The sequence below is a fragment of the Phymastichus coffea genome, unplaced genomic scaffold, assembly GCF_024137745.1.
Source record: "Phymastichus coffea isolate CEN01 unplaced genomic scaffold, Cenicafe_Pcof_1.1 PCOF00009, whole genome shotgun sequence".
Classification (NCBI taxonomy): Eukaryota; Metazoa; Arthropoda; class Insecta; order Hymenoptera; family Eulophidae; genus Phymastichus; species Phymastichus coffea.
The window spans coordinates 7,121,027-7,143,236 of NW_026706820.1; the positions used below are offsets into that span (position 1 = coordinate 7,121,027).

General features: G+C 36.5%; 1 protein-coding gene across 3 annotated transcripts in view; it reads right to left on the reverse strand.

The window, feature by feature from the left end:
* Window positions 1-11,414: 11,414 nt before the first annotated feature.
* Window positions 11,415-22,210, reverse strand: part of LOC131671488 (proton-coupled amino acid transporter-like protein CG1139) — a 395,099-nt gene continuing 384,303 nt past the window's right edge. For 2 of the 3 annotated variants that reach the window (XM_058947957.1, XM_058947966.1), the window contains exon 5: window positions 11,416-12,452. In XM_058947957.1, coding sequence (XP_058803940.1) covers window positions 11,838-12,452 — 615 coding nt within the window. In that variant the 3' untranslated portion in view covers window positions 11,416-11,837. Of the gene's footprint in view, window positions 12,453-22,210 lie in introns of all 3 variants that reach the window. The other variant, XM_058947948.1, reaches the window with a different exon arrangement.

Here is a 22,210-nt window from a genome sequence, read left to right on the forward strand (position 1 = left end):
CGCTCTCCTTGAGCATCGAACCGTGAAAAGATCGGTACTCCTTTCGAGGAGGTCGCCGCCTTAGATTAAAAAGGTTCCGACTCGCTGTGTGCGTCAGGGATGTCGCAGCAAACTTGACTTCCGGATCTCCAATAATGTTTGAAAGCGAAGGAGTGAAAGACAGTGGGCTATGCCAACCTATTGGCGCCCAGAGAGAGGGGTGGTAATGTTTGATTACGCTGCACCACCCTCAAAGCGGAAAAGTGTGAACGACACACATACACTAACTGCCACCTAAGTCGCTGGTTGACTGAACGCAAGGTCAATATTTAGAACCGGCGTTTTGAACAATTATAAACGCTGTAGGTTCTTTTACGTTGGGCGCCATGTAACAGGGTAGCTATCCGCTACGGGGTATATATAGAGCGCGCGGGATTATCTACACGTTCAAATTCGAAAATCGGAAAGCAGGAGGGAACGGGTGTCAGTCAACCAACTTTCTACTAACGCAATATAATAATATCAGAATTACGGTTAATATCACATGCGAGATCGTTTATTTCCTCTAAAGTCTACAATGCATTCGGCCCGCGTGTTTATGTTTACAAGACGCGCGCGCGACAATAATATGCAGTGTCGGATCGCTCACAGCTCTTTATTCACCGAGTTAATACATGCACGATTCTTACGGAATACGAAAGATTAGTTAATAACAATTATATCGATCGCGAAATTAAGCTGACCAGCTTACCTTATTAGCAGTTGTACGGCAGCATGAGAGTAAAAGTTCGCAACCTAGTTGCGGAAAAGTCAGTCTTTGTTACGAGGTATCTCGCGTTTTCGGTTTCGCCCTCGATGGCGAAACTGCTCACTCACGCACACTAGCACGCACTCGTTCTGGTCTGGGTCAGGCACAGTTCGTCTCGATCCTTATCAGTTGACTGTTCAGGCGATATCGATAGCTAATCCTCTTAGCACTCCAAGAAAACTCGGGAAAAACTCTGATCGTTATTAGCAGCAGCTGAGTGTGCGGGTTCTAATCTTCAACTCGTTCGTTTTCATACGCGCGCGTTCCGTCACCTCTCGTGCCGAATTCCCTCATTACATTTCGCCCCAACCGGCAGGTGCTGCCCTCGCCGGCAGCCGCATGGTTAGGCTGTTAGCGCTAATAAGATGTTTACCGTCACAAGACATACAGTAAATCATCGTCATACTACTTATCTTGGGCACCAGGTACCTCTGAGGCCCTCGCCGATGTCATACTCATATTCAGCGACCTTAAAAACCCCCGAGTAATCAGTTTCAAGTGACTTTCAAAAAGTTTTTTGGAAAAACTTCAGAAAACGACGTTTATACCCAGGGCACCACGTACGTTGAGGGCTTTGCTGATATTATAATCATATTCAGCGACCCCAAAAAACCTCTTATCTTAATAAAAGAGCTCATTTTGGTTGCTTTTTACGGAGTTATTAATATCTTTTATATGGTCGCGATCGTGGAGACAAGCCAAAATACAAGGGGTATTTCACCTTCTATTCTAAAGGATGGTTATCTTTTCACATGATCTAATACAGTTGTCGGAATAGTCTATTAACATACAAACATTTTGAGACCTTATACTTTACTTTGCATCCATTCTGTTTGAAGTTACCCATTTTTTAAAAACAGGCTATAAACCTTAGATTTTGCATGTTGATGTGAAGATTGAGATTTTTCGAGGAGTCGATTCCAACCATTTCGATTTTCCTTTACTAAGGTGAAACGGAAATTTATCTTCGATTTAAAGAGAAAAGCCTCAATATCTAAAAATTGATTTTTTACATTTACAAAGTAAATAATATTATCTTTCGCAAGAAAAAAGTTATCTCTAGTTTGAATAATATTAGGATCTGACCATATTATGTTTCTTTCGTTACGACCAAATTCATGTTCTACTTCAGTTAAATCATCATCGCCGAACTTATCGTCAGAGCTTCTGAACCCAATTGCCTCAATATCAGTTTGATTATTGGAACTGATTGGTGTTTCTTTATTAACGGAAAAGACCATAAATTCGATCAATTGTGTGTCGTTAATATTTGGTTCTAGATCGGGGGAGAAGGGCTTACAAGGTGGTTTATTGGATTGTCTATTAATATTTTTTGTAGCTAATTGTTTCGGTTAAAGTTTTTTATTTTGAGATGAAATAGTATCGTCGGGTTTTTCCTATAATTCACCTTTAATAGAATTAAACAGCTTGATCATTCTTTTTAATTATTTGTACTCTTGGAGTGAAAGTAGTTATATCGTTCTTAGAAATATGATATGTTAATATAGAGGGAATTAAATTGAGTTTATCGATTTTGTTTTGAATCAACAGTTAACTTTTAATTCAATATGAGTTTTTACGTATGTTCTGTATGGGTTTACATGTATAAAACAAATCTTCAGTTATGCTAATGATAATGGCTCTAGTTTTTCCATATATTAGTTCACGATTTTGATTGTTATATTTCGGATGCTTTGCTTATGACTAAGCACGGTGCTCAGAAAGCAAGTCTAAATAAAAATGGTTTGTCACTTCGAAATTTTAACTGACTATGATTGTTAGAGCTGTTAGGAACACTTTTGAAATTACTTTGTGTACCCGATTTTGAAAAAAATTAGCATGAATAAAAACAGTTATGACTAGAACTGAAATCCTATCGTACCCGAAAATTATATTACCAGCATGTATAATAATTAAAAAAAATGTATCACTATCTTCTTTAAATTCTATAGGCTTAACATGTAAAATATATATAAATAAAATATTATTTATTTAATTTGATCTGTTCGTAGGCTGATTTAATGAATCATACAGGTTTCATGCATTAGGAACACTGCATACAGATACAAACTTATAGATTACGTATATTTGTATAAAAGGTAGGAAATAGATAGATAACTGTCTGGTGATAGCGAAGTGAAAAATGTAAAATTAACAAAATTATTCTTCTTATTATACGTCTAGACAAAATTAAATTTTAAAACATGTAGGCCTACAGTAAATCAGCTACAAGTCATAAAGAAAATCGGCTTTGTAGTTGTTTAATGTGCAAAAGAAAAACATAAAAGTATTGCAACACTATAGGCAAGATAAGTAATGAATTGAAAAAATTGTTTCCTAATTTTAATAAAAGTGACAGTTATTCTAGTTAGCACTTTTCTTCTTTGTTAAAAATGATCGTATGTAAAACTAAAAAAAAGCAAATTAAAGCTTAAAGTTTCTAGTTTATGAATCGTAATGTCAACAATTTTTCGTCATTTGCAGGATTCCAATGAATATCGCGATAAAAAATTTTTTTAAATTTTTTTGGTTCTTTTTGTTGATCCACGGACGTTGAAAAAATTTTTTTAAAATGATTATGTGGATTGGATAGCTTGTTCATTCAGCTTTAATTTGAGAGGTTGTAGAACTCAATACGACAATTTGTTTCAGAGATTACGGAGTTTGAATGAAAAAGATCAATTTTATTTTTGATCATCGATATCTCAGAACCAAATCATCAAACAAAACTTTAAAGGTGGGTTTAAAAACCTTGAATAAAGGCTTTACAAAGATTAGCCATTTATTTTTCAATAGAAAATATTTTCCATACTTTACATGAATCTCAAAAAACTAGAAATAAAGGATTTTCATGGATTCTTGGAAAACCATGTGTTAAATTAACGGTATGGCGATAACCAATAATGTTAAGTGTACTTTATTGATCCCTTTTTGCTTTTAAATGCCCACAATATTAAAAAAAATGAAAAAAATTCTTTTTCTTATCTTCTTAAATTCTTATTGAAAGCAGCGTTTTATTTTGTGAACAAAAATTTTTGAATTAAATAAATTGATCAATTATTTCTAACATTTAAAAAATTTTTATCGTTAACAACGTTGGATTGAAAATTTTTAAAGAAGTCTATACCACCAACGGAATTCTTCCTCGATTTGAACGCTTTTCAGAGAATATTAGGCAATACTTCTAGAGAATTTTGAACTGTGATCAATAAATAACTACCTCTGCCATAAAAAATAAGACGATTTTTCTAAAACTATTCCTTTTTCAATAAGAGATAAAAACCAATTTTTATATTAAAAATTGCTTTTGATTTTTTATAATTTTTTATCAGGTAAGACAATATTTAAGTTCCTTGTTTATAAATTCTGATCGACGAAGGTTATAGTCAACGTGCAGTTGCTCTACAGATGAGTGTTAGTCAGTAGTGGTATCTCGTGCTTATGCCAGACATAAGGAGATGAACCAATACAATCGTCGATCTGGATAAGATTGCAATCGTGCCAAAACTTATGACGATGATCAGGCAATTATTTGAAAAGATAGACGTCAATCTTTCGTCAATGCGAATATTGTGGCATGGAATTTCTCAAATCGGAGACAACAGCAGTAACAGTGACAACGACGACGATGTCACGTACGAAACATTTCCTCTCGTGTACCCATGCTAACAGTAAAACATCGCTGAAATCGTTTAGCATGTGTTAATGCTCCCTAAAATTAGGCCTTGAGACAATGAAGAAATGTTTTATTCAGTGGCAAATCGCGTTTTAACTTTCATGGTAGCAACAGACGCCCCCCTATTTGGCACCGTCGTGGAGAACGTTTTTCCTAGAACTTTGTCCATCTGGTCATAGCTTACGGCGGTGGATAAGTGATGGTGTGGTGTAGCGTTTCGTGAAATTAGAGAACACGTTTGATAATCGTTCGCGAAAATTTATCGGCACTGCGCTAATTGACCAAATTATGAGACAAATCATTTTATCCCGATGATAACATCTAGGGTCAATCATTTTTATGCAAAATAATGTCCGTCTATACGCGGCCAATATAACAAGGCGTTTCTTTCGACGGCACATCATATTGCTGCGTCACCTACCATTAAGTCCAGACCTCAACTCTAATACGATAAGTATGTTTGGGACATAATGAGCCGTCGGTTGCACAGAGAGTATCCAAATTCGCAGAACTTAGCTGGAATAGAACGCATCCACCTGCACATTTAGAACACTATCCCGTAGCCTGAAATTACCCATTGCATCAATATGGCTGAACGTTCAAGAATCGTTATTGAAAACAGTGGTATCAATATTCGCTATCGATCACACAAATTGCCATTAGAACAGACAAATAACCGTCTGACTGAACAGCGGACAGATCAACAGATGCAGAGACTTATATACGCGCGTACTTTTAGAAGAATCAGTTTGACAAAAATGATCATTTTTCATTCAAACTTCGATATCTCTAATTGTTAATGCATAATTTTATTGTTTTTTCCATTTATGTCAGCAGCATACTTGACGCTCTTGTTAGTTATAGTTGGTGTACTGTACCATCTGGTACCAAACTGTGGTGCAGTCGACGACGATGTAACTTCTCTCATTTAGCTGCCCGATATGTTATTGTTGTCGTCGATTTGATTCTTAGAATACTGTGTGATGCAGTACTGGGTGGAATTGTTTTGCCCGAAAAAGATTTCTCCTTCTTGTAAATATGTCACAGACGTCATTTTCCACTTTCCCTGAATACTTAAAATGACATAACTTGTGATATCCCAGGAAAATTTTCAGTTCAGAATGCACAAAATGTTTCACTCATGCACAAAAAAAGCAATTATACGAGCTTTCAATAATAGAAGCTATGTTATTCACGTTCAATTGTCATACTTAATGGAAAGAGTTGAGAGAGAGAGAGAGAAACAGAGAGAGAAAGAGTGAGAATAGGCCAGGGCTGTAAGTACACCTGGTACTTACAGCGTGTCAGTAAAGCCAATCACAGCTTGAACTATTATTCGCTTGAATATTGGCACAGTCGTTGAAATGTTAGAGTAACTGTACAGCACTCTTAAAGTTTCTATTACAGGTACTACCTGTTCCTACCGTCGTTATCATTCTAACGCCTATCGCTCATTATCCCATCAGATAGTTCGTTCCTTATTCACGAGGATTTATATCTATTTCTTAATCACGTGTTCGTTTCTAATATCTTTCTTATTTATCTTCTCTAAACAGTAAGAAAATACAAGAAACAACAATTAAACATAAATATGTAAGTATGATATATATACCACGGGAGATCACGATATGTAAATAAGTACAAACTTACTCGTTATACAATTTAGTCTGTATGTAAAATCTAAATAATAAAAGATATATTTCAACTTCAATGACTTTTATGAATTACATAAATATTAAAATACATATGTAAGATAAGGGGATTTCGACTGGTGGAAAGGAGTAGACGTGTCCTGACTGTGAGTGCGAGTTTTGGTGAGAAAGTTTGAGAGGAAAAGTGTTTAAGAAGAGAGATAGAGGTGAAAAGAGCCTGGTGGCAGAAGAGAAGTGGAGTAGAGAGAGAGAGAGGGTCTTGGAGAAGAACAGAAAAAAGCAGAGAGAGAGGAATAAAGAAAAAAAGAAAAGTTGAGGTTAAGAGAGAATATTAGGAGCGGGAAAGGCAAGCAGAGACGAGGGACGGTAAGAAGTAAAGGCGGAGATAGAAAAGGTAAGACAGAGATTAAAGGTGAGATCACGAGTAGAATTAAAGAGACGAATTAAGGCGTACGCGATAGTGATGTAAAGATTTGTGATAACAAAAAAATTAAGAGATAAAGATGGAAGGATGGATAAGAATGGCCCAGAGAAAGAAAAGAAGAAAAGAGTAAAGGTGATGAGGGGAAGAGAGAGCGGAGAGAGGCAAAAATGGATAGAGAAAGTAGGATAAACAATATAATAGTGACAGACTTAGAGGGTGGGTTAAGATGGGAAGAGAAGGGTGAGGCAGAGGACTGGTTAAGAGAGGAACTAGAAATGAATGAGGAGATAGTGAATCTGAGAAGAACAGGAGAGACAGCGGGGAGGGATGGTCCGAGAGAAAGAGGAAAAAAGATGTGGCAAATTAGAAGCGTTTCATGGGAAAAAAAAGAAGGAATCATGAAGAGGAAAAAGAAGCTGGGGCAGAAAAAGATCTTTATAGATCAGGACTGGACGCGGAAGCAGAGGAAGATAAGAGAGGAAGTAAGAAGGAAAGCAAGAGAAATAAAAGGTAAAGGTAAAGAGGTAAAGATATGGAATAACGGGTTGAAGTCAGAAGAAGAAGAATGGTGGTGGAGCGAGAAAGAGGGAATAATGGTAGGAAAAAGGGGGAAGGGTTTCGAAAACAATAGGGATAAAAGAGAGAGAGGAGGGAGGGGTGAGAAAGGAAAGAGAGGCAGTAAAGATACTATTCTGGAACGTGGCAGGGATTAGAAGCATGAAGGAAGACGACTGGGAATATGTTAGGGAATTCGATATAATAGGGCTAACCGAAACCTGTGTGAAGAGGCAAGGGGCAAAAACTGGGGTAGAAAAGCAACTGAATGGGTATAACATAGAGTGGAGAGACTCAAGAAGGGAGGGAAGAAGGAAGAGAGAAATAGGGGGAGGAATAATGGCGGTAAGAGAGAGGAAAGGAATGAGTAAGGTTGAATGGAAGAAAGAAAGGACAAGTGAGATAATAGCAGGAAAAATAAAGATCGGAGGGAGGAAATACATGATAACAACGGTGTATATGCAACATGAGAAAAAGGAAAACTATGAATACTTAAGCGAAGAGAGGGAGGAGAATAGAGGAAAAACAATAATTATAGGAGGAGACTTCAACGCAATAACAGGAAATGAAGGGAGAGAATGGGAGACAGAATAAAACCTAGAAGAAATAAAGGTCATGGATAAATTGTTAAACGCAGAGGGAGAAGAAATGGTTAAATGGCTAGGAGATATGGGCTTAGTGATAACGAATGGGAGAAAAGAAGGAGATGAAGAGGGAGAAATAACATATATAGGAGCGAGAGGAATGTCAACGATATATTATATAGTAGGTAACGAGGAAGGTGATAGGGCAATAAAAAGGTTTTAAATAAAAGACAGGGTAAAGTCAGACCACTTACCAGTAGAAGTGGAATTGAGAGACAAAATAGCAGAAGAAAGAAAAGAAGAGGAAGAAAGAATGGTAGACGACTGGAGCGAAGAAAGTATAAGAGAGTATCAGATGGATAGATGCAATAGAGGGAACTCAAAAATGGAAAGATATAAAAAGTAGCATGAGGAACGCAGTCGTGAAAAAGAAGATAAGGAAAAAAAAGGATCAAAAAAAGCTGGTGGAGAGAAGAATGTAGGATTTTTCTTTTTCTATTTAACGTCGCTCTATTGATGCTCCATCAGTGCTAATCAGCGACGAAGGCTTGCAATGTGTTTGAGAACAAAGCACATGAAACTTTTTTCAGTGATGCTTGTATCAATCAATAAGCAGGGAGTCGCCCTACCGTCCGAGCCATTGCAGGCCTCTAAATGTAGGATAAAAAGGTCTACGATGATTGCAGAGTTAAATAAGATAAGAAAAGGAGAAAGAGATAGAGGCAAATACCTTGAATCAAAGAGAGAATACAGAGAGGAAATAAGAAAAGCGAAAGAATCGGAGGGGAAAAGAGTGGCAGAAGAAATAAGAAAAGATAAGAAAATTCTGGGATAAAGTGAATTGCAATAGGAAGAAAAGAATTGGATTAGATGAAAACATAGGAAAAGATGAATGGTTAAAGTACTTCAAGGAATAATTGGGAGAGAAAGAAAAGGAAGAACGCAAAGGGGAAGAAACCGAAGACAGCGAAGGAAAGGAAGGTGAAGAAATCAAAGTAAGAGAAGTAAAAGAGGTAATAAGAAAAATGAAAAATAAAAAGACGACAGGAGAAGATGGTATAGAAAACGAAGCGTGGATGGAAGGCACAGAGGGCTTGTTAAAAGATATGACAAAATGCTTAAACAGAATATGGAACGGAGAAGAATATCCGGAAGAATGGAGAAAGGGAATTATAGTACCAATATATAAGAAAGGAAGGAAAGAAGAAGTAGAAAACTATAGAGGAATAACGCTGATGGACACGGGATATAAAATATATGCGGAAATACTGAGGAAAAAGCTGGAAAGAGAACTAGAAGCTATAGAAACGCTAAGCGATACGCAGATGGGATTCAGAAAGAAAAGAGGAACAATGGACGCAATATATTTATTAAAAACAATAATAGGGAAGGAAATAAGGGAAAAAGGAGGAAAACTGTTTGTATTCTTTGCCGACATTGACAAGGCGGCTTTTGACAAAATAAAGAGGAAAAAATATGGGAAATAATGAAAGAGAAAGGGATAAATAAAAAAATTAGGAAAAGAATAGAACAAATATATAAGTAAACAGGGAGTAAGGTAAAAGTTGGAGAAGAAATAATTGGTGAGTTCGAGACTTACAAAGGCGTAAGGCAAGGGTGCCCTTTGAGCACCACACTATTTAATCTTGCCTTCGCCGACCTGGAAGTCAAGATCAAACAGGTGCAAGAAGGAGGGGTAGTGATAGGAAGGAAGAAAATATGGACATTAGGATATGCAGATGATATAGTGATGATGGCAAAGAGTGAAAGTGGAATGAAAGCAATGCTGAAAAAATTAAAAAGGTACCTTTAAGAAAGGGGATTAGAGCTAAATGTAGGAAAATCAAAGAAGATGAAATGCAGGAAGGGAGGAGGAAGGGGAATGGAAGAAGAATTCGAATGGGAAGGTGAGGAAATAGAGATGTTTAAAGAGTACAATTACTTGTGATATATGATATGCAGAAATAACGGAAATAAAAAGCAGATAAAGAAGGTAGAAGGGAAAATAAATATGGGACTCGGAAGACTATGGGGGCTAGGAGAAAAACTATTTAAAGAACATTGGGAGCTAAAGATGAACTTGTTCGATGCACTGGCGAAAAGCGTCATTATGTATTGAGCAGAAATCTGGGGATGGAAGAGATATGAAGAAATAGAGAGTTTACAACTAAAATACATAAAGTGGGTATTGGGATTAGATAGAAACATGCCAAGTTACTTAATACGACGGGAAACAGGAAGACAAGAAATAAAAGAAACAGCATTAGAAAGAGTAATGAGGTATGAAAACAAAATAAGAGAAGAAAAAGATAGCTCAATAAAAAAAGAATCATGGAGAGAATTAAAGAAAAGGGAAAGAAATGAAAAGGATAAAAAGGGTAAGAAGGAGGAGAGAGAGAGGAAAGGCTAGAAAAAAGTAAAATATACAGGGAGAGAGAGGAGGGAGACGAAATGAGAGAAGAGTTTTGGGAAGAAATAAGAGAAGATCTAAAGAAAAAAGAAGAAAAAGAACTAGACGAAAAGCTAGAAAAGTCAAGATATATAAACGAGTAGAAAGAACTGAAAGAAGAAATGAAAAAGTACAGATTAAAGGAAATTCAAGGAGTGGGAAGAATAAAACGCCTACAAATAAGGGAAAGGTTAGGTAATGAAACGAGAGAAAGCAGGTATTGGGAAAAAGAAGAAAATAAGAGATGCAGAATGTGCATGAAAGAGGAAGAAAACTGGAAGCACATAGTAGAAAAATGTGATAAAAGCAAAAAGGATTGGGAAGAATGGGAAAAAATAATAATAGGAAGCAAAGAAAATATAGCGTGGACGATGAACCTAAAATGGAAAAGAAAAAGAAACAATGAGGAGAAAGAAAAAGAAAAACAAGAAGACGAAATTTCAAGACCCTATGGATAGAAGGAAACAGAAGACAGAGACGCAAGACTCGCAGACACATCTACATACGCAAACATACACACAAAACACAAGTACTAGCAACTACACAAGTGAGAGGAAGCAGGTACTGGATGCGGGAGTAAAAATGGAAAAGAAAAAGAATCGAAGAAGAGAAAGAAAAAGGAAAACAAGAAGACAAATTATAAGATACTAAAGAAAATAAGTGAGGTTGAGGAAAGGAATGGCAGAGGGAGCAATAGGAAATGAGAAAAAGGTGTCAAAGCTCTAATAAGGAGAAATACTAGCTCTAATAAGGAGAAATGATTAGCAAGAAAGAGAGCAAAAGCAAAGTAAAGGCAGAGGTGAAAAGGCAAAAGAAAGCAACAAAGGAAGAAGTCGAAAAGAAAATAAGCAAGAAAGAGAAAAACAGAAGAGCGGAAAAGGTAGATCTCGGAGAGAGAGAGAGGAAGAGAAGATTAATCAACAGAAAAATGGGAAGTAAAGCTGAACAGACAGGAGCAGAAGACAGGGACATAAGATTTGCAGACACACCTACATACGTACACATATACACAAAACACACACACATACACATACAAAACACATACATTATCAATTATGCAAACTGGACACGAGACACAATTTTAATGTAAGAAATGAAAACCAAATCTGACATATAAGTTGTAAATAAATAAACTTACTAACATATGTAAGATAAGATAAACATAATTGTTTTGCGAGTACTGCTATATATCTGCTAATATATCAGTAACAAAGGAAAAAAACATTTATTTGGCGGTTTCTGGAAAGAAAAAATAAGCGTTATATTTTACATTTTTTTACTGAATAGATAAATGTTTTTTTTTGGACATTTTAATTTTCTAAATAACCATAAGAAAATATATTAATTATTCTCTGCGCAATTCTTATAAACACGAAGATACTTCTCTGTAAGAGATTATTGTACAATACTTCTAATTTAAATTTAGTATTTTAGTTTGTAAGATATTTAAAGTTTATAATTTTTGTATTATTTAATATGCAAAATTTATTTATGGATATCCCTTGAAAATTAGTGAACATTAAATAAGTATGATTTATAAATTGACTGGAAACTTGTATTATATTTGCATATTTAAAATTAGAAACTTCTGAAGCTCATTTTCGTGATCAAATTAGCATTATGATTGAGTATACATACTTTGCTAATTTTAAAAACATATTGAAAAAGGCACGACATAAGCTATATGTAACTTTTAAAAATCGTTCCAGTTCAGTTGCTATCATTGTTAATATCATTTACTGTACCAGTAATCTCACAGAGACTTGTATATGTGCCAGTCAATAAGCCTAACACTCCAAAACTGATAATCATAATATTTTTCCAAAGCTTCCATTTGAAGCGACCAAGACCCCTTTCTTGCTCCCATACAGTTACAAGCTCAATAACTGATGGAAACATAAGTCCAAGAGTAGAAAGACAGAGAGCTCCGACTAGTGAAATAAAGGGGCCAAGGTTGGGAATAGCGATTGCCATCCCTACCGTAAACGTTACTAAAATTATTCGTAATATATATTCAGCTATCAACTTGTGTGATCCAAAATAGCCTTTCACGTTCTTCCATATTATTTCCATTGGCACATAAAACTGGAGACCATATGTAAAAAAAATAGCAGCAGCGATCATAAGTTTAACAGCTTGTGCTAGAGGGTCGTCTTCAGGTAAATTTAATGTGATTGAACCTTTTGTTGTTTGCTGATATTTGAGATATCCAAAGAAACCAACAGTACTGTATAAAGAGATCACAAAAAACATTCCAATGTTTAATACTCCAGGGCAACCAATAAAATGAGTTGGAGTCTTCATGTTATTTTCAAGCGGCATCACCTGTAATAAGAATTAATATACGTTTAAATGTATTCTCTATTAAGCTAAAAATAATGATAATGATTCATTTTTTGTATAGGACACAAATATAAATTATTAAGTATTTAAATATAGCACAGTAAGACGTTTAAGTATACAAACTTCAATTATTGTAGTCAAATAGAAATAAGATATTAATTTTTTAGATTTAATGTCTAATCTGTTAACAATAGTAGCAATAATCTTCAGGTAATAGAATCGTTTACACAAAAAATGTTTACTTAAAAATTATAAAATGTATTGTATTCGTTAATATTGTTCTTAATCGGCGTGGGCAAAGAAAGAAATAAATCAAAACCTTTAATTAACAGATTTGTTGATCTCTTTAGAACTTTATTGTCAAAAAAATAGTGAAACACTGATTGTAATACAATAGTACATGATAATTAACAACAATTTACAAAATAAACATCCAAAGATACTGTGATCAGAACAAATATATGTTGTCAACTAGTTTTACGAATGCAATCCCATCTACCAAATTAAAATATATTGGTTTTTTAATAGCAATATTAGCAAAAAATAGTATAAAAATTATTTAAAGAATAATTAATAATTAATTGAGAATAAAAAAATTTTTAAATATGAAAAATATATTTATCGGTTATTTCTTATCAACTTATCATAGAAAAACTGACCGTTATACCGTTAAACCACGGATGACTTACTGATGAAGTTATAAGCTAGTAACCCATTTTCTTAATTGATAAAATTATTGCTTTCAAGATGGGTTTCCATACGAAATTCTTCTTTGTTTCAATTGTTGAGTCTAGACTTTCGAAACTTTCCACATATATTGTTGTTTCAAAAAAATTTACGCCCGTTTTTGAATACATTTGAATATTTAAAAAAAATTTTAAGTTTACTTTATTTTTATATTCAACTATGTTCGCGTCATTTGCGCTTCGAGAATAAGAGAGACAGAAAAAAAAAGAGAAAGGGGGGGTACCGAGCCTCACCTGAGGGCTTTTTGCTTTTTATGTATTTGAACCTATTGAATTTCGAGAGTAGCATAACTAAAAATCAAGAGATAATTAGTTATGAACAATTTAATTGTTTAAATGTCCAGAAATGATTTATTAAATGTGTTATTAATATTTTGAAAACAGTGACGTAATCTTTTTGTAATAAGGAATCCACAGCTTTTTCGTTTTCATAAATCTCAAAATCTTAATAAACTTATACCCTTTTTAATAGAACCTGGACATCCGCAACAGAGATCGAAGTATAGACATTAATTAGTGGACACAGTTGAGTAAGGTCCTAATTCCTTGAAGCGTATTTTATGGACGGATCAATTTACTTTCAGGCGAATCGACATATTCAATCAATACAACGAATATGTGTGGGCTCATGAAAATAAATTTGCGGTGCAAGAAGGTATGTTTACATATTATAATCTTCTAATATTTTCGTCGCAATTTAGACCGTTCACAATGTATATCTGGTGTCAATCGTAATTGAATGATGGGACCATTTCGTCTATTGGGACACCTCAATTCTGATGTGTACCTCAACTTTCTGCAACATGTTCTGCCAGATCTTTTAGATGACGTTCTGATGCCAGAAGAGATAGCAAATATCATTTTTATACATAACGGAGCTCCAGCTCACTTCATGCAACCTTTCCGGGATCACATCAGCTAAGTAATTAATTACTGTTTGATTTTTATTCATTTTGAAAAAAGTATACATTTTTAGATATTTTTAGTCTTATCCTGAGTGGATAGGCCGTCGTGGTACCGTAGAATGGTCAGCACGTTCGGCTGACCATAATCTTTTAAATATTTATGTGCGGAAAACGTATGAAAAGAGGCCATTTGTTATAATAATGCACCTGCGACTGCCGATGAATGATAGCAATTTGTGCAAGAATGAGCCGAAGATGTAATATCCAATCAACTACATAGAATGACACTCCAAATATTAAGAAGATCTCTCCTATGTATAAAAATGAATATGGTCTATCTTTAATAATGTTTGAAAGCAGGGATAGCAGATGATTAAAAAGAGCTAGAAGATGTAGATGATGATGATGACAATCGAAACGAGTCAGACGATCAAAACGAGTCAGATTGGGACATAGGCGCATGAAAAAAGGTAATTTGTGCAAAATAAAATTAATGAAAAACTGCTGAAAAGGATCTAAACTTTGGATAAAAAACATTTTCAAATTGTCCTCAAAATCCAACATCGTGAAGTAGTAAAAATAGTTGTAGAAACATCGACTGTTTTACGACTTTTCAGTGACATTTCTATAACTTTTTTATGACTTTTTTTACAACATATGATTTTTCACGATATTTTTACGACTTTTCCATAGAAATCGTAAAAAAATCCTCCAAATCTCAAGACCAATTATCGAAAAGTCGTGAAAAAGTCATAGAAGAGTAGAAAATTCATAGAAAAGTCAATTTGAATAAATAAAACTTTTCTTATTTATAGTGATTATATAAGTTGAGGAACTGATCCGACATTTTCCTCCATTTTAGATCTAACTGTTTACGTTTAGTGAATATATGTTCTTTCCATGTAAGTGTTCGATCTCGGCGAATACTTAGATATTTTAATTGAATGCTTTACGGAATATATTTCTCGTTTAATAATTTAATAGAAGTACAGGTATTTTTTCGAAGTGTGAATGTTGTATGTATCGATTTACTTTCATTTACTATTGATCCCAAGGAGTTAAAGCAATTTTGAAGTTGATTTTTTATCGAGTTTTGTAACGAGTTTTGTAATATTTTGGTTGCTTTTGTTGCCTCTGGATGTACTGTTAAAATTGCTGTATCATCTACATACGAGGTGTGTTCAAAAAGTAAGGTGACTTTGTATTTTTAAGAAAAAATATTTATTTATTTATCAATATTTATGTTGTCCCCTTCAAAGTAATCCCCCTCAGATATAATACACTTATGCCAACGGTTTTTTCAATCCTCAAAGCACTTCTCATAAGCACTTTTGGGTATAGCCTTGAGCTCTTCCAGCGATGCAGTCTTTATCTCTTCAATCATTGCAAATCTCCGTCCTTTCATAGGTCTTTTTAGTTTTGGGAACAAGAAAAAGTCACATGGGGCCAAATCCGGTGAATATGGTGGCTGAGGCATGATTGTGGTGTTGTTTTTGGCCAAAAAATCTCTCACAAGCAAAGATGAGTGAGCAGGGGCATTATCGTGATGCAAAAGCCATGAATTGTTTTTCCACAATTCTGGGCGTTTTCTTCGTATTGCTTCTCGCAAACGGCGCATAACTTCAAGATAATACTGTTTATTGACCGTACGTCCATATGGTAAGAACTCCTGATGCACCACGCCATGGTAATCGAAGAAAACAGTGAGCAAAACTTTGACATTTGATCGAACTTGGCGTGCTTTTTTCGGTCTTGGCTCATCTGGGCTCTTCCATTGGGACGATTGGACTTTGGTTTCGATATCATAACCATATATCCATGATTCGTCACCAGTTATGACCCTTTTGAGTAAATCTGGATCGTCGTTGAAGTCATTCAACAGTTCTTGAGCGATGCTCATGCGACGGTTCTTTTGGTCAAAATTTAGCAATTTCGGAACAAACTTCGCTGACACACGTCTCATGGCTCAAAATTTCATGGCACGAGCCAAGCGATATACCAACATCCTTAGCAACTTCTCTGATAGTGATTCGACGATTTTCCAGAACAATTTTCTTCACTGCTTGAACGTTTTCATCAGTTGTTGACGTGCTTGGGCGTCCAGAGCGAGGCTCGTCATTGGCATCTTCCCGGCTATCTTGGAAGAATTTTTACCACTTGTAAACATTTTTTTTACTCAGAATATTTTCACCGTATGCCACTGTAAACATTTCAAGTGTTTCGGAGTACTTTATTTTATTTTTTACACAAAATTTGATGCAAATCCTTTGATCCATATTTTTCGATAGCAAGAAATCGCCGAGCACGCAAAACACTTATAACCTTTACGCCTCTCACAACCAAACAAAAAATGCTATACACTTGAAACTTGGTACAGATGTTCTTGAAGAGTGTACCAACATAACAAAACAAAAAAATCGATAATCGAAAGTACGTTGCCCGTGAAATTTGAAAAGTCACCTTACTTTTTGAACACACCTCGTATGTTGCTGTCAAGATATTAATAGACTTTGGTATGTCCAAGGTATATAACAGATATAGTATTGGATTTAGAACACTGTCCTGCGGTACTCCTGCTTTTATTAACTGACGTTTTGATACGTTTTCATTGATTTTAATTTGATAATTTCTATTGTGTAGATAAAACTGTAACATTTCGTAGTGGAGAAAGGAAAAAATCACTTAAGCTTGTGCAATAGCTCTTCATGCCGAACCTTGGCAAAAACTTGGACAACATCCTGAAATATACCAGTGCAGTATCGTTTATCTTCGATGGCTTTCATCGTAATAGATACTATTCTATTTACTTGCTCAATCGTGGTATGGTTACACCTGAAACCTAATTGATGATCAGGGATAAGTTTTCTATTTAGTATTAATTCTAACTAGAATTAACCCAATTAGTTTTTCAAAGATTATAGAAAGGGCTAATAAAAGGTTAATTAGTCTATATGACGTTACAAGTTCTGATTCTTCACCGGGTTAAAGTATTAAAACAATCTCTACTACTTTCCACTGGGAAGGAAAATAACAGAAACGCAAGCATGCATTAATAATACTTGTTAGATATATAAATGGGGGTAACATTTTGATCATTTTTTCTGAGATATTATCAAAATCGGGAGCTTTTCTATTTTTAATATTATTAATAATTTGTAATACTTCCTTTATTTTAATCGATTTGATTGGTGTACTGTCTTGGATGTCAGAGCCTTCTAGTAAGATTTCTTCTTCTTTTTCGGTGATTATTCTTTAGTGAGTCTTGAATACTGACCGGGTCGCGGCGAAGGTTTGGAGAGCTCTGTACGGCCTGCGTTTTGTTAGGCCGTGTACTACGGAGCTGCTCCGGCGCAGACTGGTGGAGTCGATGGTCCAGCCTCACCTGGACTACTGCACCGTGGTGTGTCTGGGGGCCTCGGCGGAGCAGAGGGAGCGGCTGCAGAGACTGAGCAACGCGTGCGTAAGATACATTTATGGTATCCCGCGTGATGTCTCGGTCTCTCCATATAGGTCGCGGTTAGGTTGGCTTCGCGTGGACGTACGCAGGGAATATTTCATGTCCCTGCTAATGTACAGGTGCTTGACCATGCGCGAGCCTGGCTACCTGGCTGAGCTCTTCATAGGGCACAAGTCAAGGTATCCGGGTAGGGCGGGGCAGGCTGAGCTTAGAGTTGCTAAGGTTAGAACGGAGACGGCTCGCAGGTCTTTCCAGGTGATGGGTGCCCATCTCTGGAACACTCTTCCATCTGACCTGCGGCACGCGCCGTCGCTTAGCAGCTTTAAGAGGGGGGCGCGCGAATACTTTGCGTCATTGAGGGCGTAGGGTGGTACCTCTGGAGTATTTTTATTTGTATTAGATTACTGTATAAATGTTTGTACAGTTATTTATTTTCGTGTTGTAGTGAATTATATTTATTTATTTATTTTTTGTGCTGTTTTGTGTCTGTATGACGAAAACTAGCCTAAACTTTTGACTGCATTACTAGTTATAAGCAAGCTAGACTGTAGTGATAAGAATTATTGTTTCCTCTGGAATATCGAACTGTGAACTAGTCAAATCCTAGTCTATTTATTTTAATGTAATAACTACAAGCATAATTTTATTTATTGACTGAGGAACTAAAATTGTAATCGAACTGTGATGAAATGTGATGCCGGTACGGCATAATGTAAACTAAAACTGTGACAATTACTGTATATATTTATATATTATTGTATTCTATGTTTTGCCATCACGGTAAATAAATTCTTATCTATCTATCTATCTATCTCTCATTGAATAATATTCATTGTAAAATCCTATTCGCGTGCGTTAGTCTTTCGGCCCAACAAAGACTGTAGTTATTTTTATGAATTAAAGTTAGTCAAATTTATTCGCCGATTACGTCATTTAATTTTCCCAGTAGCTTAAGTAATTTGTAAAAGACTTAGGTTTTAATCCGATTACGTCTAAGGGATTAAGTGGATTAGGCGTAAAGTCGCCCACACCTAAGATTCATCGAGTGTCACAAGGCACGTGACTTAAGGTGAGTTCAACTCCGTTCGATAGAAGACAATTAAGCGAAATCATCTGACGTAAAGGCGAATACACTGTAACGAGTGGGCTCGTTAAGGGGCAGATAAGCGGAATTTGAAATAGCGCGCCATGCGCAAAAGACCCGCGCAGCGAGAGAGAGAGAGAGAGAGATAACTACGACACGCGGGCTCGAGAGAGTACACGTGCAACCGGCGAGCGGAGAACACACGTCCGAGATTGTTTTCGTTTTTCGTTCCCTTTGGCTTGTTCATCATCGCGTGCGTGTAGCAATAAAAAAGTGTAGCCACTATTACGAGGTGGCAGTCTGGTGAATAGGATTGGCGTCCAGTGCCGGCTATCGCGCCAAAGTGAATAGATTGAGAGACACCATCCGAGCGAAGGAATCCGGCCCGCCGCGAATCGTCGCCCACTGTAAATAAGGACTGAACGACGGCTTGCTCGACTTCAACGACTTTGGGCGACAACCTTCGCGAGATTAGACTTGGGACGTAAGGCGAAGCTGTCTGCAGCAGCGTTCGCTCGCGTAAGTTTATTGAGAAATTGTAATTTTTGCGTGCGAAATATTGTGCGGGCTGCGCGCCGACCGAAGTCGTATCTTCCGTCGCTCTCTCACGCGTATGTTTAAGCGGACCATGCGTCTCGAATCTCTCGGTCAATACGGAATGCGCGCTAGATTGTAAACTAATAACCGAATAAAACCCGCTGTGATCACATTGAGCAAGACGGCGAATTTATTCGACGACACCAAATCTTTCTCTACGTTCCCTTCTCGTTCGTAACGTTTTCCGAGAACCTGCAACCGTCGCTCTTCTTCGCTATTCCGTGCTTTCGCGCTCGTTTTCAGGTTGCGCTTTCGACACGGAGCTAGCCGAAAAGAAGGAAACAACGGCGATATAGATATCTTGTTAACGGACGGCGATTTGCAATTACGAAGAAATCAACAACCGTTACAACACGTACAATCATACGTGTTTAACGGAGCGGCGGTTAACTCTGCACCGTGGGAGTTTATTCTTAAATAAATTTCCCATTTTTTTAGATAACCTCCCCCGTTACATTTTATAAAAATTTATATTAATTAATATTCAGTACTCTATCAAAAAATTGGTATAATGATTTATGAATTAAGAATAAAATGCTATTTAAAGTAGATTAAATATAATTTTCTCTTTTTATCGATTATGTATAAAAAAAAGATTTTTTCCATAGAGTTATAATAGGCATCATATCGATTTTTCCACTTTATTTTCATTACAAACAGGAGTTGCAATCCCTATAATTTAATTAAAAACAAAGAAACTGTTTAACTTTATTTTTTTCGAAATACAAATATCTGTCCAATACTACACTATTTTTTTACGAAATTTTTTTTGCGATAATTCCTGTCAATTTTTCACCTATCAGGAATAGACATTCCAACTCCCAAAATTCAAATACACTAGAATTTATTAGACTTTTTATAAGTATTATTGCCCACTTGGGTTTACAAACAAATATTAATTAGGAGAAAAGTTATTTGAAAAAAGCTGTTTTTAGGAGTGAACTTAGGAGGGTGAAGTTCACCCTTTAAATATGATTTTCCGTCGATACAAAAATACGTATCTCTTGGTTTTTAACATACTACATTATATACAAGAATTATTAAAATCGGTGAGTACGGGTTGTACCTTCCTTGTTAGATATAAAGCTAGATTTGCCATTATATGATTTATTTCATTTACTTTTATATTATTTGTTATATAATTATTTGCAACGATAATCGATTCGATTAATCGATCCGTTCGCGATTCGATAGTACTCGCGATGCTAGAGCGAATGATTAAGAGAGAGAGAGGGCGGGAGAGAGTTCAAAGTTTCAGTTAAGCCTCAGCTGTTATTTGCGAAAGTACCGCTAATTAGTTTAACTGTGTTTTATCGTTTTGCAAATCAAAAGTTTCCTGTTTTTTTGATACGTGCGCGAGTGGTAATCAGTAATAACCGCAGCAGCAAAACATTTGTTGGAGCAACAATTGTTCGTGAGCGAGGCAGTGCAGCTGAATTCCGTAGGAGCACCTTTGATTTCGATGGAAAAACAATTACAGCTGATCACCGTAATTGCACCGCAGGGCAGGTGCACGTCCCTTTTTATGCGCGACAAAATATTAGCGAGAGTACTTTGTCTATTGCGACTGTTATTTTTGTATTCGCGCCGAGCGTTAGATTTCGCGACAGAATTTCGAATTCTCTCTCTCTCTCTCTCTCTCTCTCTCTCTCTCTCTCTCTTCCCGTATTATTGTTAATCATTGTAAATCATATTCGCGTGCGTTAGTCTTTCGGCCCAACAGACTGTAATTTTCTAGTTATAAACGATATTAATTTTATTCGCCACATTCCGTCATTTCGTTTCCGTTTAGTTTAAAGGAGCTATCACGGATTATATTTTAAACTAATTTCATCTAGGGGATTAGTTGTAATAAGCATTAGGTCACTCACACCTAAGATAGATCGAGTGTCACAAATTAAATGACTTAAGGTATGTTCAACTCTGTTGGAAAGAAGACAACTAAACGAAAGTATCAATCGTAAAGGCGAATACACGTATAATCATGCGTGTTTAACGGAGCGGCTGTTAGCTCTGCATCATGGGAGTTTATGCTTTAATAAATTTCTTTTGCACTAGTTAATCTACCCCGTTATATGGCGCCCAACGTGGGCTCCTCCCAATGCCCTTGGAGAGGTTATTAGACCTGAACCATGTAAATCTCCTTCCAAACATTCAGATACAGCTGCGTCGTGTGAGTTGACGTTAATACGTGCGTTTAACAGGAGGACGACCGAAGTACAAAATACTTTGTTTTACGATCGGCATCCACGCGTATTCACGGACCCAAACTTGATGATTTTCCCTGAGCATGCCTACCAGTCGAGCAAAAGAACGGCTGGTAATAAATCTCAAACCGCTACAGTAGCCAGCGAAGGGAAGGCGTGTACAAAGGAGGCAGATCCGCAGCGCAGACAGGGCATGGAGAACCCTGCCAGGAGGCGTACTGAGCAGGTAACGGAATCGGCTGCACAAACCTCCACTCCTGATGACAAAAGCCGCTGGCGTGGGAGAAGGAGGAATTCTCCTCCCATGTCTCCTAGCAAGCGGCGAGAAGGACAGAGGCGGAAGATTGACTTCACGAAGTCTCTTCAGTGTTCCGCTTGTGGTAAGCTGGGATTCAGCCGTAAGTTCTGCCCAGATTGATGCCTGGTATTTGCAACAATACCAGGAGGTATGCCAAGACCTACATGGAAGGTAGTTGGGAGGAGCTGTATCACTATCAGTCTGATGAGGACGATAAAGTATCCATCGACAACGAAGAAGCGTGGAAGCTTGCGGTGCCTAGAGAGAAAAGGCACCAAGTACACCAGGAGGTCTATGATGCTCCGACGGCAGGGCATCAAGGACGAGAGCGTACGTTGTCCAGGGTTAAATGCTCATACTACTGGCCTAAGATGTATGATCAGGTCAGGGAGTACGTAAAGAGTTGCTCGGTATGTCAGCAATGCAAGGTGGAACAAAGGGCACCT